The 16,677-nt window shown below is 45.1% G+C and overlaps 1 protein-coding gene and 1 long non-coding RNA gene across 2 annotated transcripts; one reads left to right on the top strand and one right to left on the bottom strand.

The window, feature by feature from the left end:
• The first annotated feature begins 21 nt into the window (after window positions 1–21).
• LOC132403222 (uncharacterized) lies at window positions 22–12,695 on the top strand. The gene is made up of 3 exons (XR_009515213.1): window positions 22–122; window positions 198–293; window positions 12,518–12,695. It is a non-coding gene; the product is annotated as an uncharacterized LOC132403222 (long non-coding RNA).
• On the bottom strand, window positions 5,461–9,219 carry LOC132403219 (uncharacterized). The gene is made up of 2 exons (XM_059986621.1): window positions 6,963–9,219; window positions 5,461–6,881 (listed from the first exon to the last, which is right to left on the bottom strand). The coding sequence occupies exon 1, from the start codon at window positions 8,658–8,660 to the stop codon at window positions 7,281–7,283; it is 1,380 nt and encodes a 459-aa protein (XP_059842604.1). The 5' UTR covers window positions 8,661–9,219; the 3' UTR covers window positions 5,461–6,881; window positions 6,963–7,280.
• Window positions 12,696–16,677: the final 3,982 nt, after the last annotated feature.

Genomic DNA, 16,677 nt, shown 5'->3' with positions numbered 1-16,677 from the left:
GCAAACCTAACAACAGAATTGCCAATACTGGCACATAGCACAATCACGCTGCTCAAAGATGAGTGATCGTGATGGTAGGAATGAGTTAAGCCACAGCAACTTAACTTCAAATACAAGAACAAGTAAGTCATGATATTAAATATTTACAAATCGTCTCAGTGCCGTTCGAATATCTCGTCAGTCTAATTTTTTTTCAGCAGCTGATTGGCAACACTGAAGGTCATGCTATTTTGAATACACAAAGTCCTATCGAACCGTGATGAAGAATTCTACCTCTACCACCCTTTAAAACGGTAAGTTTTCGACTCCAGCAATTTGAGTAGAATTTTTTTTTCATCATTTCCCCTCTGCTTGTTCCATCAATGACTTTAAATCTATGCCACAAACTTCCAGGCTAAGGCAGCACTGAGTACTAATTGATGTAGGGTTTCAGCCTAAATGTCTTCTTGCACATTTTGCCTCCACAGTTGAGTTCTTCCAGCATTGTTTTTTGTTCCATTCACAAATGGTCATGATCCTTCAGCATGGACAAGGCCATTCTTCTCCTGAACTGAACTACCAGTCTTAACCTCTTCCTTCTGCAGCATTTCCTTGCATATTCATCTGCATTGGATCCACTGGCTTTTGAAAGTTATCTGAAAATATGTAAATTCAAAGTCCTAATTTTTAATTTTTTAAATCCTTAAAAACTTTCCTGCTCATCTTCAGCCCTTCTTTTCTACCTGTATAATTGGTACAAAAATTGACATTGGCTTCTAGCTGTTAACATTCTCCTGCAGAATGTTTTTGGTAGTCAGTAATATCCATGCTGGCTGCCCACCCCCTGTCCCCCTCCCCACCCCCCCCCCCCCACACACACACACACACACACACACACACACACACACACACACACACACACACACACACACACACACACACACGGACTATGCTGTTGCCATGAATGACACATTTCACTGTATGTTTTAATGTACATGTGACAAGTAGAGCACATCTTTATCCTCATCTCAGACATTAAACAATCTGTAGATGCTGGAAATCCAGAGCGAGACACAGAAAATTCAGGAATTCAGGTCAAGCAGTATTGATAGAAGGAAATAACCAGTCGACATTTCAGGCCGATACCTTTCCCAAAACATCGACTGTTTATTTCCCTCAATTGATGCCACCTCACCTGCTGTGTTCCACCAGCCTTTTGTGCGTGTGTTAATCTGAAGATGACATTCTGAAAGTAAAACCGAAAATGGTCAGTCAGTCAGCCTATGTGCAAAGAAAATTAGAGTCAATGTTTCAGAATGTTTCATCAGAACCTTTTAAAATAGGTTCTTTATTCTGAGAGTGATTCTTTGGAATCTCTTCCAGTCTCGTCTATTGTGTTCATTGTTCTCAGCGTGCCTCCTCTCAATTGGAGAGACCAAGCATAAACTTGCAGAGCAACTTCTCTCTGTCTGCTCTGGCTCATCTGGAGCTCCTGTTATCCTTCACATTCCCACACTGACCTGTGTGTCCTCAGCCTCTGCTCTGCCAGGGTGAGGCCAAAAGCAAAGCACAAGAATAGCACATGTTCCACCTGATGGTTTACAACCCAATAGGGTTATCACTGAGTTCTCCAAATTCAGGTAAGAACTCATTCTCTGTCCCTTTCTCTCTCCTTCTGATCTACCTACATGCTCTCACATACTGTACTCTTTTCTGAAACACCCTCAGTCCCTATCACTTACAAGACAATAAGAGACGGTAAAACATAGCGGATTTAGGCCATTCAGCCCATTGTCTGCTCTTCCACACCGCTTCATTTTCCCTCTCAACTGTAACCTTTGATGACCTCACTAATCAAGAACCTAGCAATGTCCGTTTTAAATGCACCCAATGACTTTGCCACCACAGACTTCTATAGCAATGCATTCAACAGATTTGCCACCCTCTGACTAAAGAAATTTGTCCTCATTTCTGTTCTAAAGGGACATCTATCTATTCTGAGGCTGTGCCCTCTGATCTAGACTATCACACTTCAGGAAATTTTCTCTGCATATCCACACTATCTGGACCTTTCATTATTCTGTAGGTTTCAATAAGATTCCTAACTTGTTCTTCTAAACTTCAGTGAGTATAGGCTCACTTTTGATACATCAAACCTTTAATTCCCAGGTTCATTCTTGCAAACCTCTGGGCCCTCTCCAATGCCAGCATATCCTTTCTTAGATAAGGGGCCCAAAACTGCTCACAATACTCCAAGTGGGGTCTGACCAATGCCTTATAAAGCCTCAGCATTACGTCCTGGCTTTTATATTCTAGTCCTTTGATAATGAATGCCAATATTGCATTTACTTTCCTTATTACCAACTCAACCTGCAAGTTAACCTTCAAGGGACCCTGCTCTACAACACCCAGATCACTTTGCAACTGATTATTGAAATTGCTCATTTAGAAAATATAGTCTACACTTTTATTCTTACTACAAAAATGGAAAACCATGCACTTTCCTACACCATATTCCATCTGCCAGTTGCTTGACTGGTCTCAGGTAGTAACCAGAAAAACCCCGTTTATTCCCACTCTTTGCATCGTCAGTCTTCTGTCCATACTAGTATCTTTCCGGTAATAACATGGGCTCTTATTTAGCAGCCTCATGATCTGTAGCAGTCCCGACCATTCCCTTGGATTCAACAGTTGTGTGGAGAAGGGAAAGTCTGCTACATGGGTAACAGCTTGCTCTCCACATTCGACTGCCCAGGCTTGCATATCACAGACAGACAGAATGCAACATCCATGATTGACCCCAACCAGAGGGGCCTCCCCTGTGCATTACTCTGTCAAAGGCCCTCTGAAAATCCAAGCAAACAATATTCTTTGTCTACCCCTCCTGTTAGTTTCTCAAAAGAAAATACATTATGTAGATACAACCAGTCTGTGAATATGAGCTAATCCTATGTATGTATAGCCACACTCAAACAGTTACTTGTACAATGTTTGATGGGATTGTTTATATTTAATTGTTTTTTTCTTTCTTTTTCAATATTTTTTATTAATTTCTTATCTAAAAGAATACAGGGTACAGTAAGATATATCATATATATCGATTACAATATATTGAAATCACAGATGAAGTGTAATTACCCCATTTCCATATAGATTAAATTTAAACATAAAATTGAAAAGAAATAACTTTATTATACAAAAAAATTTAAACCCACTACCAGAAAAAAACAGCTGTTTGGTTAAAAAAAAAGAAAAGGAAACAATCCTTAACATATAGTAAAACATATTATTAGCCAACATCTGTGCTTAATAGCAAATCAAAGATTTTGAAAATAATTCGGAAAAGGTCCCCACAATGTTAAAAATTCTTGTCTAGGTTCAGAAATTGAACAGCGAATCTTCTCTAAATTTAAGCAAGACAGAACACTTAAGCAACAATGTCCTCCTGGCTGTAGGAGAAATAAAGGCCAAAATATGCAAATCGTGTGTCTACAAAATAATAACATTTCCTCCAACAATACCAAATAAGGCAGTCAAAGGATTAGGTTTAAAATTTACTTTAAAAAGCACTGAAAAAGTTTGAAATACTTCCATCCAATACTTTTCAAGACTTTTTTTAACCATTTTTTCTAACTATTTTTGAACCTTCTTTGTCTGATGTAGTTTTTAAGAGTGGAATTCATTGGGTATTAAACGTTTTCGTGATTTGTTTGTTGGAGATAGTCTCTCTTCATTTGAACAACTGTCAGTTAAGTATAGTCTACCGAGAACTCAATTTTTTCAATATTTATAAATTAGAGACTTCTTGCATTCTCAAGTACATACATTTCTTAAAAGTCCAGATAAAAAATTACTTGAACAAGTTAGGTCTTTATTCTTTGGAGCGTAGAAGGTTGAGGGGGGGACTTGATAGAGGTATTTAAAATTATGAGGGGAATAGATAGAGTTAATGTGGGTAGGCTTTTTCCATTGAGAGTAGGGGAGATTCAAACAAGAGGACATGAGTTGAGAGTTAAGGGGCAAAAGTTTGGGGGTAACACGACGGGGAACTTCTTTACTCAGGGAGTGATAGCTGTGTGGAATGAGCTTCCAGTAGAAGTGGTAGAGGCAGGTTCGGTATTGTCATTTTAAAAAAAATTGGATAGGTATATGGACAGGAAAGGAATGGAGGGTTATAGGTTGAGCGCAGGTCGGTGGGACTAGGTGAGAGTAAGCGTTCGGCATGGACTAGAAGGGCCTGTTTCTGTGCTGTAATTATTATATGGTTATATGATAATATTTTTAATTTGAAACCCTTTTATAATGCATCTATACCTAATATTTATGGTACGTTGTTAGGAATGAGAAATATTCCTTTAGATAAAATTAAAAACCTTTGGGAACAAGATTTACAGATTTCAATTTCTGAGGACACTTGGAATGAAAATTTTAAGCTGGTTAATACCTCATCGTTATGTGCCCATCATTCCCTTCTACAATTTGAAGTGGTTCATAGAGCCCATATGTCTAAAGATAAACTGTCTCGTTTTTATGCGGATATATCTCCGTATTGTGATGGATGTAATAATGGAGAAGCTTCACTAATCCATATGTTTTGGACTTGTCCAAGTCTTAATTGGTTTTTTAATGCTTGTTGTGTTTTTTATGCTGCATCACGTCGGGGTTAACAATCATTTTGTTCTCTTGAACACTCGTGTACTGAAGAGTGGCAATAAATGGTCTTGAATCCAGTATGAAAACAAGCCTTTCAGCCCAGCTTCTTCTACCCATGCTGGTGTCTTTCCTGTATTACCATGGGCTCTTATCTTAAGGTGCTAACTGTGCACCACCTTGTCACAAGCCTTCTCAAAGTCCACACAAACAACATCCACAGACTCTCCTTTGTCTATCCTCTGTTATTTCCTTGAAATCCAACTGATCTGTCAGGCAAGATTTTCCAAGGAAGCCATGCTGACTTTGGACTATTTTTATCGTGCTCCAAGTCACCCAAAACCTCATCCTTAATGGACTCCGACATATTCCCAGCCACTGAAATCATGCTAACTGGCTTTTGCCTCCCTCCCTTCTTAAAGAGTGTAGTGACATTTGCAATTTTCCAGTCCTCCAAAACTATTCCAGCATCTAGTGATTATTGAAAGATCACTATTAATGCCTCTGCAATCTCTTCAGCTACCTCTTTCAGAACCCTAGTGTGTAGTCCACCTGGTCCAGGTGACTTATCTACCTTCAGGCCTTTCAGCTTCCCAAACACCTCACCTTAGTAATAGCAATTACACTCACTTCTGCCCCCACCCTGCATTCGAACTTCTGACATACTGCTAATGTCTTCCATAGTGGTGCAAAATACTTAAGAGTTGGCACACCATTTCTTTATTCCCTGTTAACACCATTTACCAGCGAAAGTCCGCTCGACCCCTTGTCTGTAACGAAATCTTCAGACAAACACACCCAGCCTGCAGAGAAAACTCAAGACTCAAAAGGTGAAAAAGTAACAACGATGATTTATTTGAAGAACATAACAGGAATAACAAATGACTTGTTGTACTTGCTCGAGAGGGCTAGAGTACACACAAAACGTTAGTTCGTTCGGAATCCGATGAATACTAGTTGAGACGAAATTAAATAGTGCATATAGCACAGAAACCCCATCCATATCAAGATCAATAAACTAAAACAAAACAGGATGCACAAAGAACCCGCATTCAAAACAAGCATCATGAAAACACGAGTTTAACAACTAAACCTGTCATTTGACAAGTTCTAGCTAAAAACAAAGTGGAATGTTCTTGATGCGTCGGGAGTACAGAGACCTTCCGCTCTCTGGCGCCTCACACTGGTCTGAAGAGTTCATGACAAGAGCCCGCAACCCCCACCCACCCCACCAACCCCACCCCCCACGACAATGACCGGCACCTGTCGGACCTGAGGGGTCTGGATATCTGCTACGTAGTCTGAAATAACTGAGGGTCCAACATGTTATGGGAAGCAATTCTCCTCCGGGTCATAACCCTCCAAGTCCAAAAGGCCATTAATGTACCATGAAAAACAATCGTTAAACCATGTATACTTGTTGACTGTCGTCAAAATGAGGTTGTGGAGGAGGCTTGGAAACAGGAGCTGAGGGACTAGGACAGTACGGGCTTGAGGCGGGAAGCATTAGAGGCAAGATGAATACGCAGAATTCAGATGCCGTGGTAATTGTAGGCAGTATGTCATCGGATTGATTCCTCCTGGAACTTTAAAAAGATCAATACATTAGGAGCCAAATCCCGGGATTCCACCCGCAGAGGAAGATCTCAAGTGGAAAGCTAAACCCGCTCGTTGCCTCTCAATTAGCCTGGTGTTGAGAGTTGGCCGTTAATACTGATCTTGCTTTTGACCATGTATGCCCACACCTCTTAACTCAATGGCCATAGGGGCACCCATCTCGCAGACTTACTCAGCGTGTAGGGGAAGACTATAACCAAAATGGTATCCCATTGGAGGAGTGTAGAGGCTGGGGCTTTTTAACTAACGTAGGCTGTGGACGATTCCTTACTGCTTGGGTCTTCTCTGGGTCCGGCCCTAGTTTCTCGATGGAAGTGACAAATCCAAGGAAAGAAACTTCGGCGGCGTGGAACTCACTCTTCAAGTTTTACAAAAAGTTGTTTCTCCAATAGATGATGAAGAACACTCCGCTCATGTTAGATCTGCTCCTGAAGCGATGGAGAGGAGAATATCCTCCGAGACAAACAAAAAGTTGTTGAGTATTTCTGGGAGTACACCGTTGATAAAAATACGAAAGACCGATAGAGCGTTCAGCCGATGTCCTTTGGGACTGTTGAAAGCGTCTTCCATTAATCTCCCTCTCGAATCCGGGTGTAGGCATCCCGGGGGTCAGGATTCATGAAGACCATCGCTCCCTGTAATAGTTCATAAGAGGAAGTGGATAATAGTTAACTTAGTTCTTAATAATTAACTTTTCAAAACCCTGTAGTCAATACCTGGTTTCAGTCTGCCGTCCTTCTTGGATACAAAGAAAAATCCCGTGTCAGCAGGGGAAGTGGACGCTCGAACACATCCAGATGCCTAAAGGTCTCCTAAATATGCTCCTCCAAAGCTTGCCTCTCGGAGCGGATAAGGCGTCGAACCGTTGGATAGGTGATGGGAGCTTGAGGCGCAGGCCACCGGGATCATTGGATAGGTGATGGGAGCTTGAGGCGCAGGCCACCGGGATCATTGGATAGGCGATGGGAGCTTGAGGCGCAGGCCACCGGGATCATTGGATAGGTGATGGGAGCTTGAGGCGCAGGCCACCGGGATCATTGGATAGGCGATGGGAGCTTGAGGCGCAGGCCAGCGGGAGCATTGGATAGGCGATGGGAGCTTGAGGCGCAGGCCAGCGGGATCATTGGATAGGCGATGGGAGCTTGAGGCGCAGGCCAGCGGGAGCATTGGATAGGTGATGGGAGCTTGAGGCGCAGGCCAGCGGGAGCATTGGATAGGCGATGGGAGCTTGAGGCGCAGGCCACTGGGAGCATTGGATAGGCGATGGGAGCTTGAGGCGCAGGCCAGCGGGAGCATTGGATAGGTGATGGGAGCTTGAGGCACAGGCCACCGGGATCATTGGATAGGCGATGGGAGCTTGAGGCGCAGGCCAGCGGGAGCATTGGATAGGCGATGGGAGCTTGAGGCGCAGGCCAGCGGGAGCATTGGATAGGCGATGGGAGCTTGAGGCGCAGGCCAGCGGGAGCATTGGATAGGCGATGGGAGCTTGAGGCGCACGCCACCGGGATCATTGGATAGGCGATGGGAGCTTGAGGCGCAGGCCAGCGGGAGCATTGGATAGGTGATGGGAGCTTGAGGCGCACGCCACCGGGATCATTGGATAGGCGATGGGAGCTTGAGGCGCAGGCCAGCGGGAGCATTGGATAGGCGATGGGAGCTTGAGGCGCAGGCCAGCGGGAGCATTGGATAGGTGATGGGAGCTTGAGGCGCACGCCACCGGGATCATTGGATAGGCGATGGGAGCTCGAGGCGCAGGCCAGCGGGAGCATTGGATAGGCGATGGGAGCTTGAGGCGCAGGCCAGCGGGAGCATTGGATAGGCGATGGGAGCTTGAGGCGCAGGCCACCGGGATCATTGGATAAGCGATGGGAGCTTGAGGCGCAGGCCAGCGGGAGCATTGGATAGGCGATGGGAGCTTGAGGCGCAGGCCAGCGGGAGCATTGGATAGGCGATGGGAGCTTGAGGCGCAGGCCAGCGGGAGCATTGGATAGGCGATGGGAGCTTGAGGCGCAGGCCAGCGGGAGCATTGGATAGGCGATGGGAGCTTGAGGCGCAGGCCAGCGGGAGCATTGGATAGGCGATGGGAGCTTGAGGCGCAGGCCAGCGGGAGCATTGGATAGGCGATGGGAGCTTGAGGCGCAGGCCAGCGGGAGCATTGGATAGGCGATGGGAGCTTGAGGCGCAGGCCAGCGGGAGCATTGGATAGGCGATGGGAGCTTGAGGCGCACGCCACCGGGATCATTGGATAGTCGATGGGAGCTTGAGGCGCAGGCCAGCGGGAGCATTGGATAGGCGATGGGAGCTTGAGGCGCAGGCCAGCGGGAGCATTGGATAGGCGATGGGAGTTTGAGGCGCAGGCCACCGGGATCATTGGATAGGTGATGGGAGTTTGAGGCGCAGGCCAGCGGGAGCATTGGATAGGCGATGGGAGCTTGTCCCTATTAGCACTCCGGCTAGAACAATTCTCGCATTCCGACGCCAGTCCGTGGGCCTCCTCTGCCGCCGCGAAGAGGCCGCACTCAGGTTGGAGGAGCGACACCTTACGCTCTGATCTCAAACTGCCGATGCTGGAAATCCAAGCACAAACGAGGGAGCCTCCAACCTGACGGCATGAACATCAATTTTTCGAACATCCGGTAATTGCCCCCACCACCACCACCATTTCCGTGTTTATCTCTCTGAGTTCCTCTGGCATCTCGTGTGCGCGCGTTGCTGCGGATTTTCTCCAGTTTGCAAACCAGTGACTTGACAAGTTCAGGTTCAAACAAATTAGCGATGTCCGGCAGCGCCGCGGTCTGACGCTCTCTGGCGCCCTGCACTGGTCTGAAGTTCCGGACACGTTCTTTCCCCTCCCGCTGTCCGTTCTGGAGCTCGCTCTTTGCTCTTTTACCTAAAGTGCTCCTTTTCTTGACACGTTTCTAGCATTCCTGTATTTCTTTTGCCATCATAGGACTATGAAACCCCTGTCCTCTCACTTACCTTAAACACACCCAACAGTCACACTTTCAGCCTTTCTCCTTTCTCTTGGCCCTGGCTGCACTCTCCAAGGAGAACTATTACGTGTCTAAACACACGAGTTTCTGCTGATGTTGGAAATCCAGAGCGGCGTACACAAAATTCAGGGTGGGCAGCATCTATGGAGAGGGAAAAAACAGCTGATATTTTGAGTCTCCGTGCATGCTGCCTGGCCTGCTGTGTTCCTCCAGCATTTCGTGTGTGTGTTACTCTTTCTTCCCCACCTGGTACCCATCCATTCTCTCACTGAATGAATTCATTTGAGATGAGGGAATGAGCTCATCCTGAAACACACTATCCGTGAAATACTGAACCGTATGGAGGGGCCACAGGGACAGTAACTGCTGCTCAGGACCCAGAACACGGAGTTGCAGCACCCCTACGTGACCTGTGGTGGGCAATGCACATTACCAGAATGCACAGGTGTATTTAAAAAAAATACAAGGATTTTAGTGCGGAAGAGACTGAACAGGATGTTGCTGAAGGAGAGGGCATGCCTTATGAAAAAAGGTTGAACAAGCCAGGGCTTTGCTCTGTAGAGCACAGGAGGGTGGGAGGTGACTTGATAGGGTGTACAGCGTCGTGGGCCCCAGTGATCCCGACTCCACAAACCTCAGGGGTAGAGAATCCCAGAGATCCATCACCCTCTGCAAAATGGAATTCTTAACTCTGTCAGTCCCCTAATCTTGAAACTGTGCTTGCTCCAAGATTCTCCCACAAGAAGAAACATCTCAACATCTGTCCAGTCATGCTACCAAAGTACTCCAGCTGTGGCCTCACCGGCACCTTGTACAATTTTAACAATATTTCCCCATTTCTAAGCTCCAACCTTATTGCAGTAACAGCCAAGTTGCTGCATCTCTGCTGACTTGTTGTGATTTGTGTCATAACTCCTGGATCCCCCAGTATCTCACTCATCTATGTATCGTCTCCATTTAGATAATCTGTTTGCTGGTTATCCAATCAGGTGTGTGGCAGGCCGGGCTATTTGTGTATAGCTCTTAACCACAAATGGAAACTCTAAAGTTTAGACAATCTAGCACAAAGTTGAACAATTAAGCACTTAAAGTAAAATCACTCTCATGCTGAAAGAAATCTGCACATTGTACGAACCTTTATTAAACATGCATTTCCCATGAGTGTGGACTTTAGGAAGGCATAGGTCAGCCACACTTCATTGCAACTCAATGGCTCTGCCTTGGAGAAAATGGAGAACACAGAATTCCTTGGTGAGCACATAACGGACAGTCTAACCTGGACCATAACACCTCCTCATTTGTCAAGAAGGCATAGCTGTGCCTATACTTTCTGAGGAAAGTGCAAGGTTCCCTGTCCCCATTCTAACAACTTTTTGCAGGAGCATCATCCAGAGTGTCCTGTCTGTCTGTATCACTCTGCGGTACGGAAGCTGCAAGACCCTACAAAAACTGCTGAGAGGTCTCCCTCCCCTCTATTTCTGACATTTTCCAGAAGTGTTATAGATGAAGGGCCTGAAGCATTGTTGAGGATCCCTACCACCCATCCCACAATCTCTTTGACTCACGACCATCAGGATGCAGGTACAGGAGAGTCAGGACTAGGACTGCCAGACTGGGTAACAGCCTCTTCCCTCAGGCTGTGAGACTAATGAATGCCCTGTCACCACCGGGGTCTCATAACTAAGACAGCGAGCAGTTTACTGTCTACGGTACTGTTTACTATTTATCTGCGCTGTGCACAACTGCAATTTGAATTATGTTTTAAGAACATTTGTGGTAATATTTTGTTTTATCAGCCGTGTTTTGTGAGTGCACCTTGGTCCAGAGAAACATGGTTTTGTTTGATTGTATACATGTACAGACGGGTGACAATAAACTTGAATTTGAACTTGATTGTGTACAGCTTTGAGCTTGACATGGAACATCAAACCCCACAGCAGAGGAGCAGGCCCTTTGGCCCGCAATGTCTGTGCTGAACAGAATCCCAAGTTAAAGCAAATCTCTCCTTGCTTGCACATAATCCAACACCTCCCTACACTTCCATATATCCATCTCAAAACCTCTTAACAATTGTATTGACTTCCACCAACATCCCCTGCAGCCCTTTCCAGATACCTTCTACTCTCTGTGAAGATCTTGCCTTGTACGTCTTTGTGCTTGGTAAGTCTAACCAATCTGATAGAGTTTTTTCGAGGAAGTTGCTATGAAAGTTGATAAAGGCAAGGCAGTGGATGATATCTACATGGGCTTTAGCAAGGTTATTGACAGGGTCCCGCACGGGAGGTTGGTCACGAAGGTTCAGTCACTTGGAATTCAAGGTGAGGTAGTAAATCGGATGAGCAGGGAGAAGCCAGAGAGTGGTGGTAGATGCTTGCCTCTCTGACTGGAGGCCCGTGATTAATGCTGTGCTGCAGGGTTCAGTGCTGGGTCTGTTGTTGTTTGTCATCTACATCAACAATCTGAATGATATGGTGGTAAGCCCAATCAGCCAATTTGTGGATGACACCAAAGTCGGGGGTGTAGTGCACTGCGAGGATCCTATTGAAGATGGTGGAAGTTGCAGAGAACGATGTGCTGAATGTTGAGGCTCATGGGCTACTAGATAAGGACAAGAGGAACTCTAAGGTGGTTGGAAGATAGGGTGAGGGTGGATGTCTTGGAAGTGGAGGAGATGCAGGCAAGGGTAGCCTCATTGGTGGAGGAAGGTGAAACCATTGAAGAAGGAGGACATTTCTGATGTTCTGGAAAGGAAAGCCTCACATCAGGAATGGATACAGCAGAGGCAAAGGAACTGAGAAAATGTAATGCCATTTTTACAGGTGACAGGGTGGGAAGAGGTATATTCAAGATAGCCATGAGAGTCAGTAGGTTTATAAAAGATGTTAGAGATCAAGAGGTCTGTACTCACCCCACCTTCCCACCACCTTAACAAGAAAGTGCTTAGGAATCTGAAAGGACAGAAACTGCACACCAGGGTTCTGAAAGAAGTAACTGAAGAGAATTGTAGAGTCATTAGTAGTGATCTTCCAAGAATCGCTCGATTCTGTAATGATTCTGGAGGACTAGAAAATCACAAACGACACACCATTCTTTAAAAAGGAGGGAGGCAAAGGACAGGGAATTATTGGTCAGTTAGCCTGACTTCAGTGGTTGGTAAGACGTTAGAGTCCATTATCAAAGAATAATTTTGGGGGTACTTGTCACATATGAAAGTTCAAAGTACATTTATTATCAGAGTATGTATACTGTATACAAGCTTGAGATTTGTCTTCTTGCAGGCAGCCAAAAAACAAAGAAACGAAATAGCCCCCATTAAAGATACCCACACTACCAGACATGCAAACAATAACATAGTAAACACACGGAACATTAACCGCAGAGTCCCCGACGGTGAGTTCACAGCCACAGAGCCAGTTCAGCAGTGAGGCAAGTGAAGCTGCCCCGGGTCCCAGTGGCTACAGGCCGTAGTCATGGAGTCAGTGCAGTGTTCAGGTGAGTGCCAATGGCTGGAAGCCACACGTGCAGAACCTTAAATGCCTTAATCAAATCGCACAAATAGTGAAAAGAATTGAACAACTGCGAAAGGCCCTTGCCTACTTTCAGCAAATCTCTGAGTCACTTGATTATAGGGAGCAATCTTAAATTGTTTCCAGGAAGATTCCAGTGGGAATGCAGTGGCAGGGCTGAAACCTTAATTTTGAAGTCCTCTATGCTCATTTTTTGGGTATAAATGGAAGTGCCTTACTTTAATTTGGCTAAACTTGTTATTTGATCACTTCATGTAGACTCTTTGTATCAACCTTCTTTGTTGCCTCCTCAGAGAACACAGCCAAATTAGACATCATCTTCCATGAACAAAACCATTCTGATTGCCCTGATTAAGATGTGCATTCTAAATTAAGGTTCAGTCTGTGCCTCAGAAATGGATTTGAATAATTTGTTCAAACTGAAGTAAAAGGAACTGTCCTTTAATTACTCTGTTTATCCCTTTCTCCCTTTTCAAACAATGGTTCATTCACATCTCGCCATTTCTCTGGCATCACTGCTGTAGCAAGGGAAGCGTGTATAGTTTTAGCTGAAGCCTTCATAATTTCCTACCTGGGCCACAGTTGTTGCTCAGATTTCCTCCAGCAGACAGTTTTCTGGGCCAAACTTTTGTCGCAGAAGCTGACACTAGGGAATTTCAAGCAACACACACAAAATGCTGGAGGAACACAGCAGACCAGGCAGCATCTATAGGGAGAAGCACTGTCAACATTTCGGGCTGAGACCCTTCGTCAGCACTAACTGAAAGGAAAGATAGCAAGAGATTTGAAAGTAGGAGGGGGAGGTGAAAATGCGAAATGATAGGAGAAGACCGGAGGGGGTGGGTGAAGCGAAGAGCCAGAAAGATGATTGGCAAAAGGGATACAGAGCTGGAGAAGGGAAAGGATCATGGGACAGGAGGCCTACTAGGGAGAAAGAAGGGGGGAGGGGAGCACCAGAGGGAAATGGAGAACAGGCAGAGTGATGGGCAAAAAGAGAGGAAAAAAACTAAACGTATCAGGGATGGGGTAAGAAGGGGAGGAGGGGCATTAATGGAAGTTAGAGAAGTCAATGTTCATGCCATCAGATTGGAGGCTACCCAGCCGGTATATAAGGTGTTGTTCCTCCAACCTGAGTGTGGCTTCATCTTGACAGTAGAGGAGGCCATGGACAGACATATCAGAATGGGAATGGGCCAATTTGGTAGAGCCTTACTAGTTGGCAATTCTTGACCGGCAGAATGGAAGGAAGATCTTGGAGACTGAATACATGGAAATTAAATGCACATTAGGATTGCTCAGATATGGGGCAACCATTGAACATAACATAAGAACATAAATAGGAGCAGGAGTAGGCCATCCGGCCCATTGAGCCTGCACCACCATTCAAAAAGATCATGGCTGATCTGTCCATAAACTCAGCTACATCTACTTGCCTTTTCCTCATAAGCCTTAATTCCCCTACTATGTAAAAACCTATCTAACTGTATCTTAAATATATTTAGTGAAGAAGCCTCAACTGCTTCCCTGGGCGGAGAATTCCACAGATTCACCACTCTCTGGGAAAAACAGTTTTTCCTCATCTCTGTCCCAAATCTTCTGCCCTGAATCTTGAGGCCATTTCCCCTAGTTCTAGTCTCACCTACCAATGGAAACAACTTTCCTACTTCTATCTTATCTATCCCTTTCAAAATTTTGTATGTTTCTATAAAATCCCTCTCATTCTTCTGAATTCCAGAGAGTATAGTCCCAGGCGACTCAATCTCTCCTCATGGGTTAACTCCTTCATCCCTGGAATCAACATGGTGAACCTCCTCTGTACTGCCTCCAAAGCCAGTATATCCTTCAAGTATGGAGACCAGAACTGCACACAGCACTCCAGGTGCGGCCTCACCAGTACCCTGTATAGTTGCAGCATGACCTCCCTGCTCTTGAATTCAATCCCTCTAGCAATGAAGGCCAACATTCCTTTTGCCTTCTTAACAACCTGTTGTACCTGCAAGCCAACTTATTGCGATTCATGAACAAGCACTCCCAAGTTCCTCTGCACAACAGCATGCTGCAATCTTTCACCATTTAAATAATAATCTGCTCTTTTATTATTCCTTCCAAAGTGGACGATCTCACATTTACCAATGTTGTATTTCATCTGCTAGACCTTGGCCCACTCACTTAACCTATCTATATCCCTCTGCAGACTCTCCACATCCTCTGTACAATTTGCCTTTCCACTCAGTTTAGTGACCCAGTGGCTTGAGGGACAACTTCTTCCACGCAGAAGTAGCATGTATATGGAATGATCTGCCAGAAAAAACTGGAGAGGTGGGTACATTTACAATGTTTAAAAGGCATTTGGGCAGGTACGATAGAAAAGGTCCAGAGGGATATGGGGATATGGGCCAAGCACAATCAAATGGAATAGCTCAGACACTGATTAGCATGAGCATTGGAATGGATGGTCTGTCTTCATGCAATACAACTCTATGATTTTTTGATTCTATGACAACTCAAAACAATGTGTCCCAGTTGCAATGTGCTCCACAGTCAAATAAATCATTGTTACTCACTTCCTGTGCTTACAGGTGGGAAGGGCCATTGATCCCACAGACATCTAAAAGAGCTGTCAGACTGAGATATAATGCCTCATCCACAGAATGACATCTCTACCATTACAGAACTTCCTCAGTGGAAGAACAGCAAAAAAATGCATGCTTATGCCAATGAAATGAATAGAATTGAATTGACTTTATTACTTACATCATCCATATACATGAAGAGTAAAAACCTTTATGTTATGTCTCCGTTCAAATGTACAATGTGCAATTATAGTAATTTATAATAAATTTTATGTACAACAGGATAGTCAATATAACATAGAAATACAGTTGTGTCAGCATGAGTTAATCAGTCTGATGGCCTGGTGGAAGAAGTTGTCCCGGAGCCTGTTGTTCCTGGCTTTTTTGCTGCGGTACCATTTCCCGGATGGTAGCAGCCGGAACAGTTTGTGGTTGGGGTGACTCGGGTCCCCAATGATTCTTCGGGCCCTTTTTACACACCTGTCTTTGTAAATGTCCTGAATAGAGGGAAGTTCACATCCACAGATGCGCTGGGCTGTCTGTACCACTCTCTGCAGAGTCCTGCAATTGAGGGAAGTACAATTCCCATACCAGGCAGTGATGCAGCCAGTCAGGATGCTCTCAACTTTCTCCCTAATGAAAGTTCTTAATTTGGGGGGCCATACCAAACTTCTTCAACTGTCTGAGATGAAAGAGGTGCTGTTGTGCCTTTTTCACCACACAGCCGGTATGTACAGATCACGTGAGGTCCTCAGTGATGTTTATGCTGAGAAACGTAGAGCTGTTCATACTCTTGACCCCAGATCCATTGATGTTTATAGGGGTTAATTTGTCTCCATTTCTCCTGTAGTCCACATTGAGGGAGAAGTTGTTTCTTGACACCACTGTGTCAGGATGATGACTTCCTCTCTGTTGGCTGCCTCTTTATTATTTGAGATTAGGCCAATCAGTGTAGTGTCAGCAGCAAATTTAATTAGCAGATTGGAGCTGTGGGTGGCGACACCATCATGGGTATACAGAGAGTATATAGGAGGGGGCTCAGGACACAACCCTGAGGGACAGCTGTGTTGAGAGTCAGAGGGGCAGAGGTGAGGGAGCCCACTCTTACCACCTGCCGGTGATCTGACAGGAAGTCCAGGATCCAGCTGCACAAGGCAGGGTGAAGGCCGAGGTCTCTGAGCTTCTTGTCGAGCCTAGAGAGAATTATGGTGTTGAATGCTGAACTGTAGTCCAAGAACAGCCTTCTCATATAAGCATCCCTCCTCTCCAGATGCTTAAGGACGGTGTGTAGAGCTGTGGGTATTATGTCATCTGTCGATTGGTTGTGTCAGTAGGCGA

The sequence above is a fragment of the Hypanus sabinus genome, chromosome 12 (genome assembly GCF_030144855.1).
Source record: "Hypanus sabinus isolate sHypSab1 chromosome 12, sHypSab1.hap1, whole genome shotgun sequence".
NCBI lineage: Eukaryota > Metazoa > Chordata > Chondrichthyes > Myliobatiformes > Dasyatidae > Hypanus > Hypanus sabinus.
The sequence above is the reverse complement of the archived record's forward strand: the minus strand, read 5'-3'. Positions and strand labels throughout refer to the sequence as shown.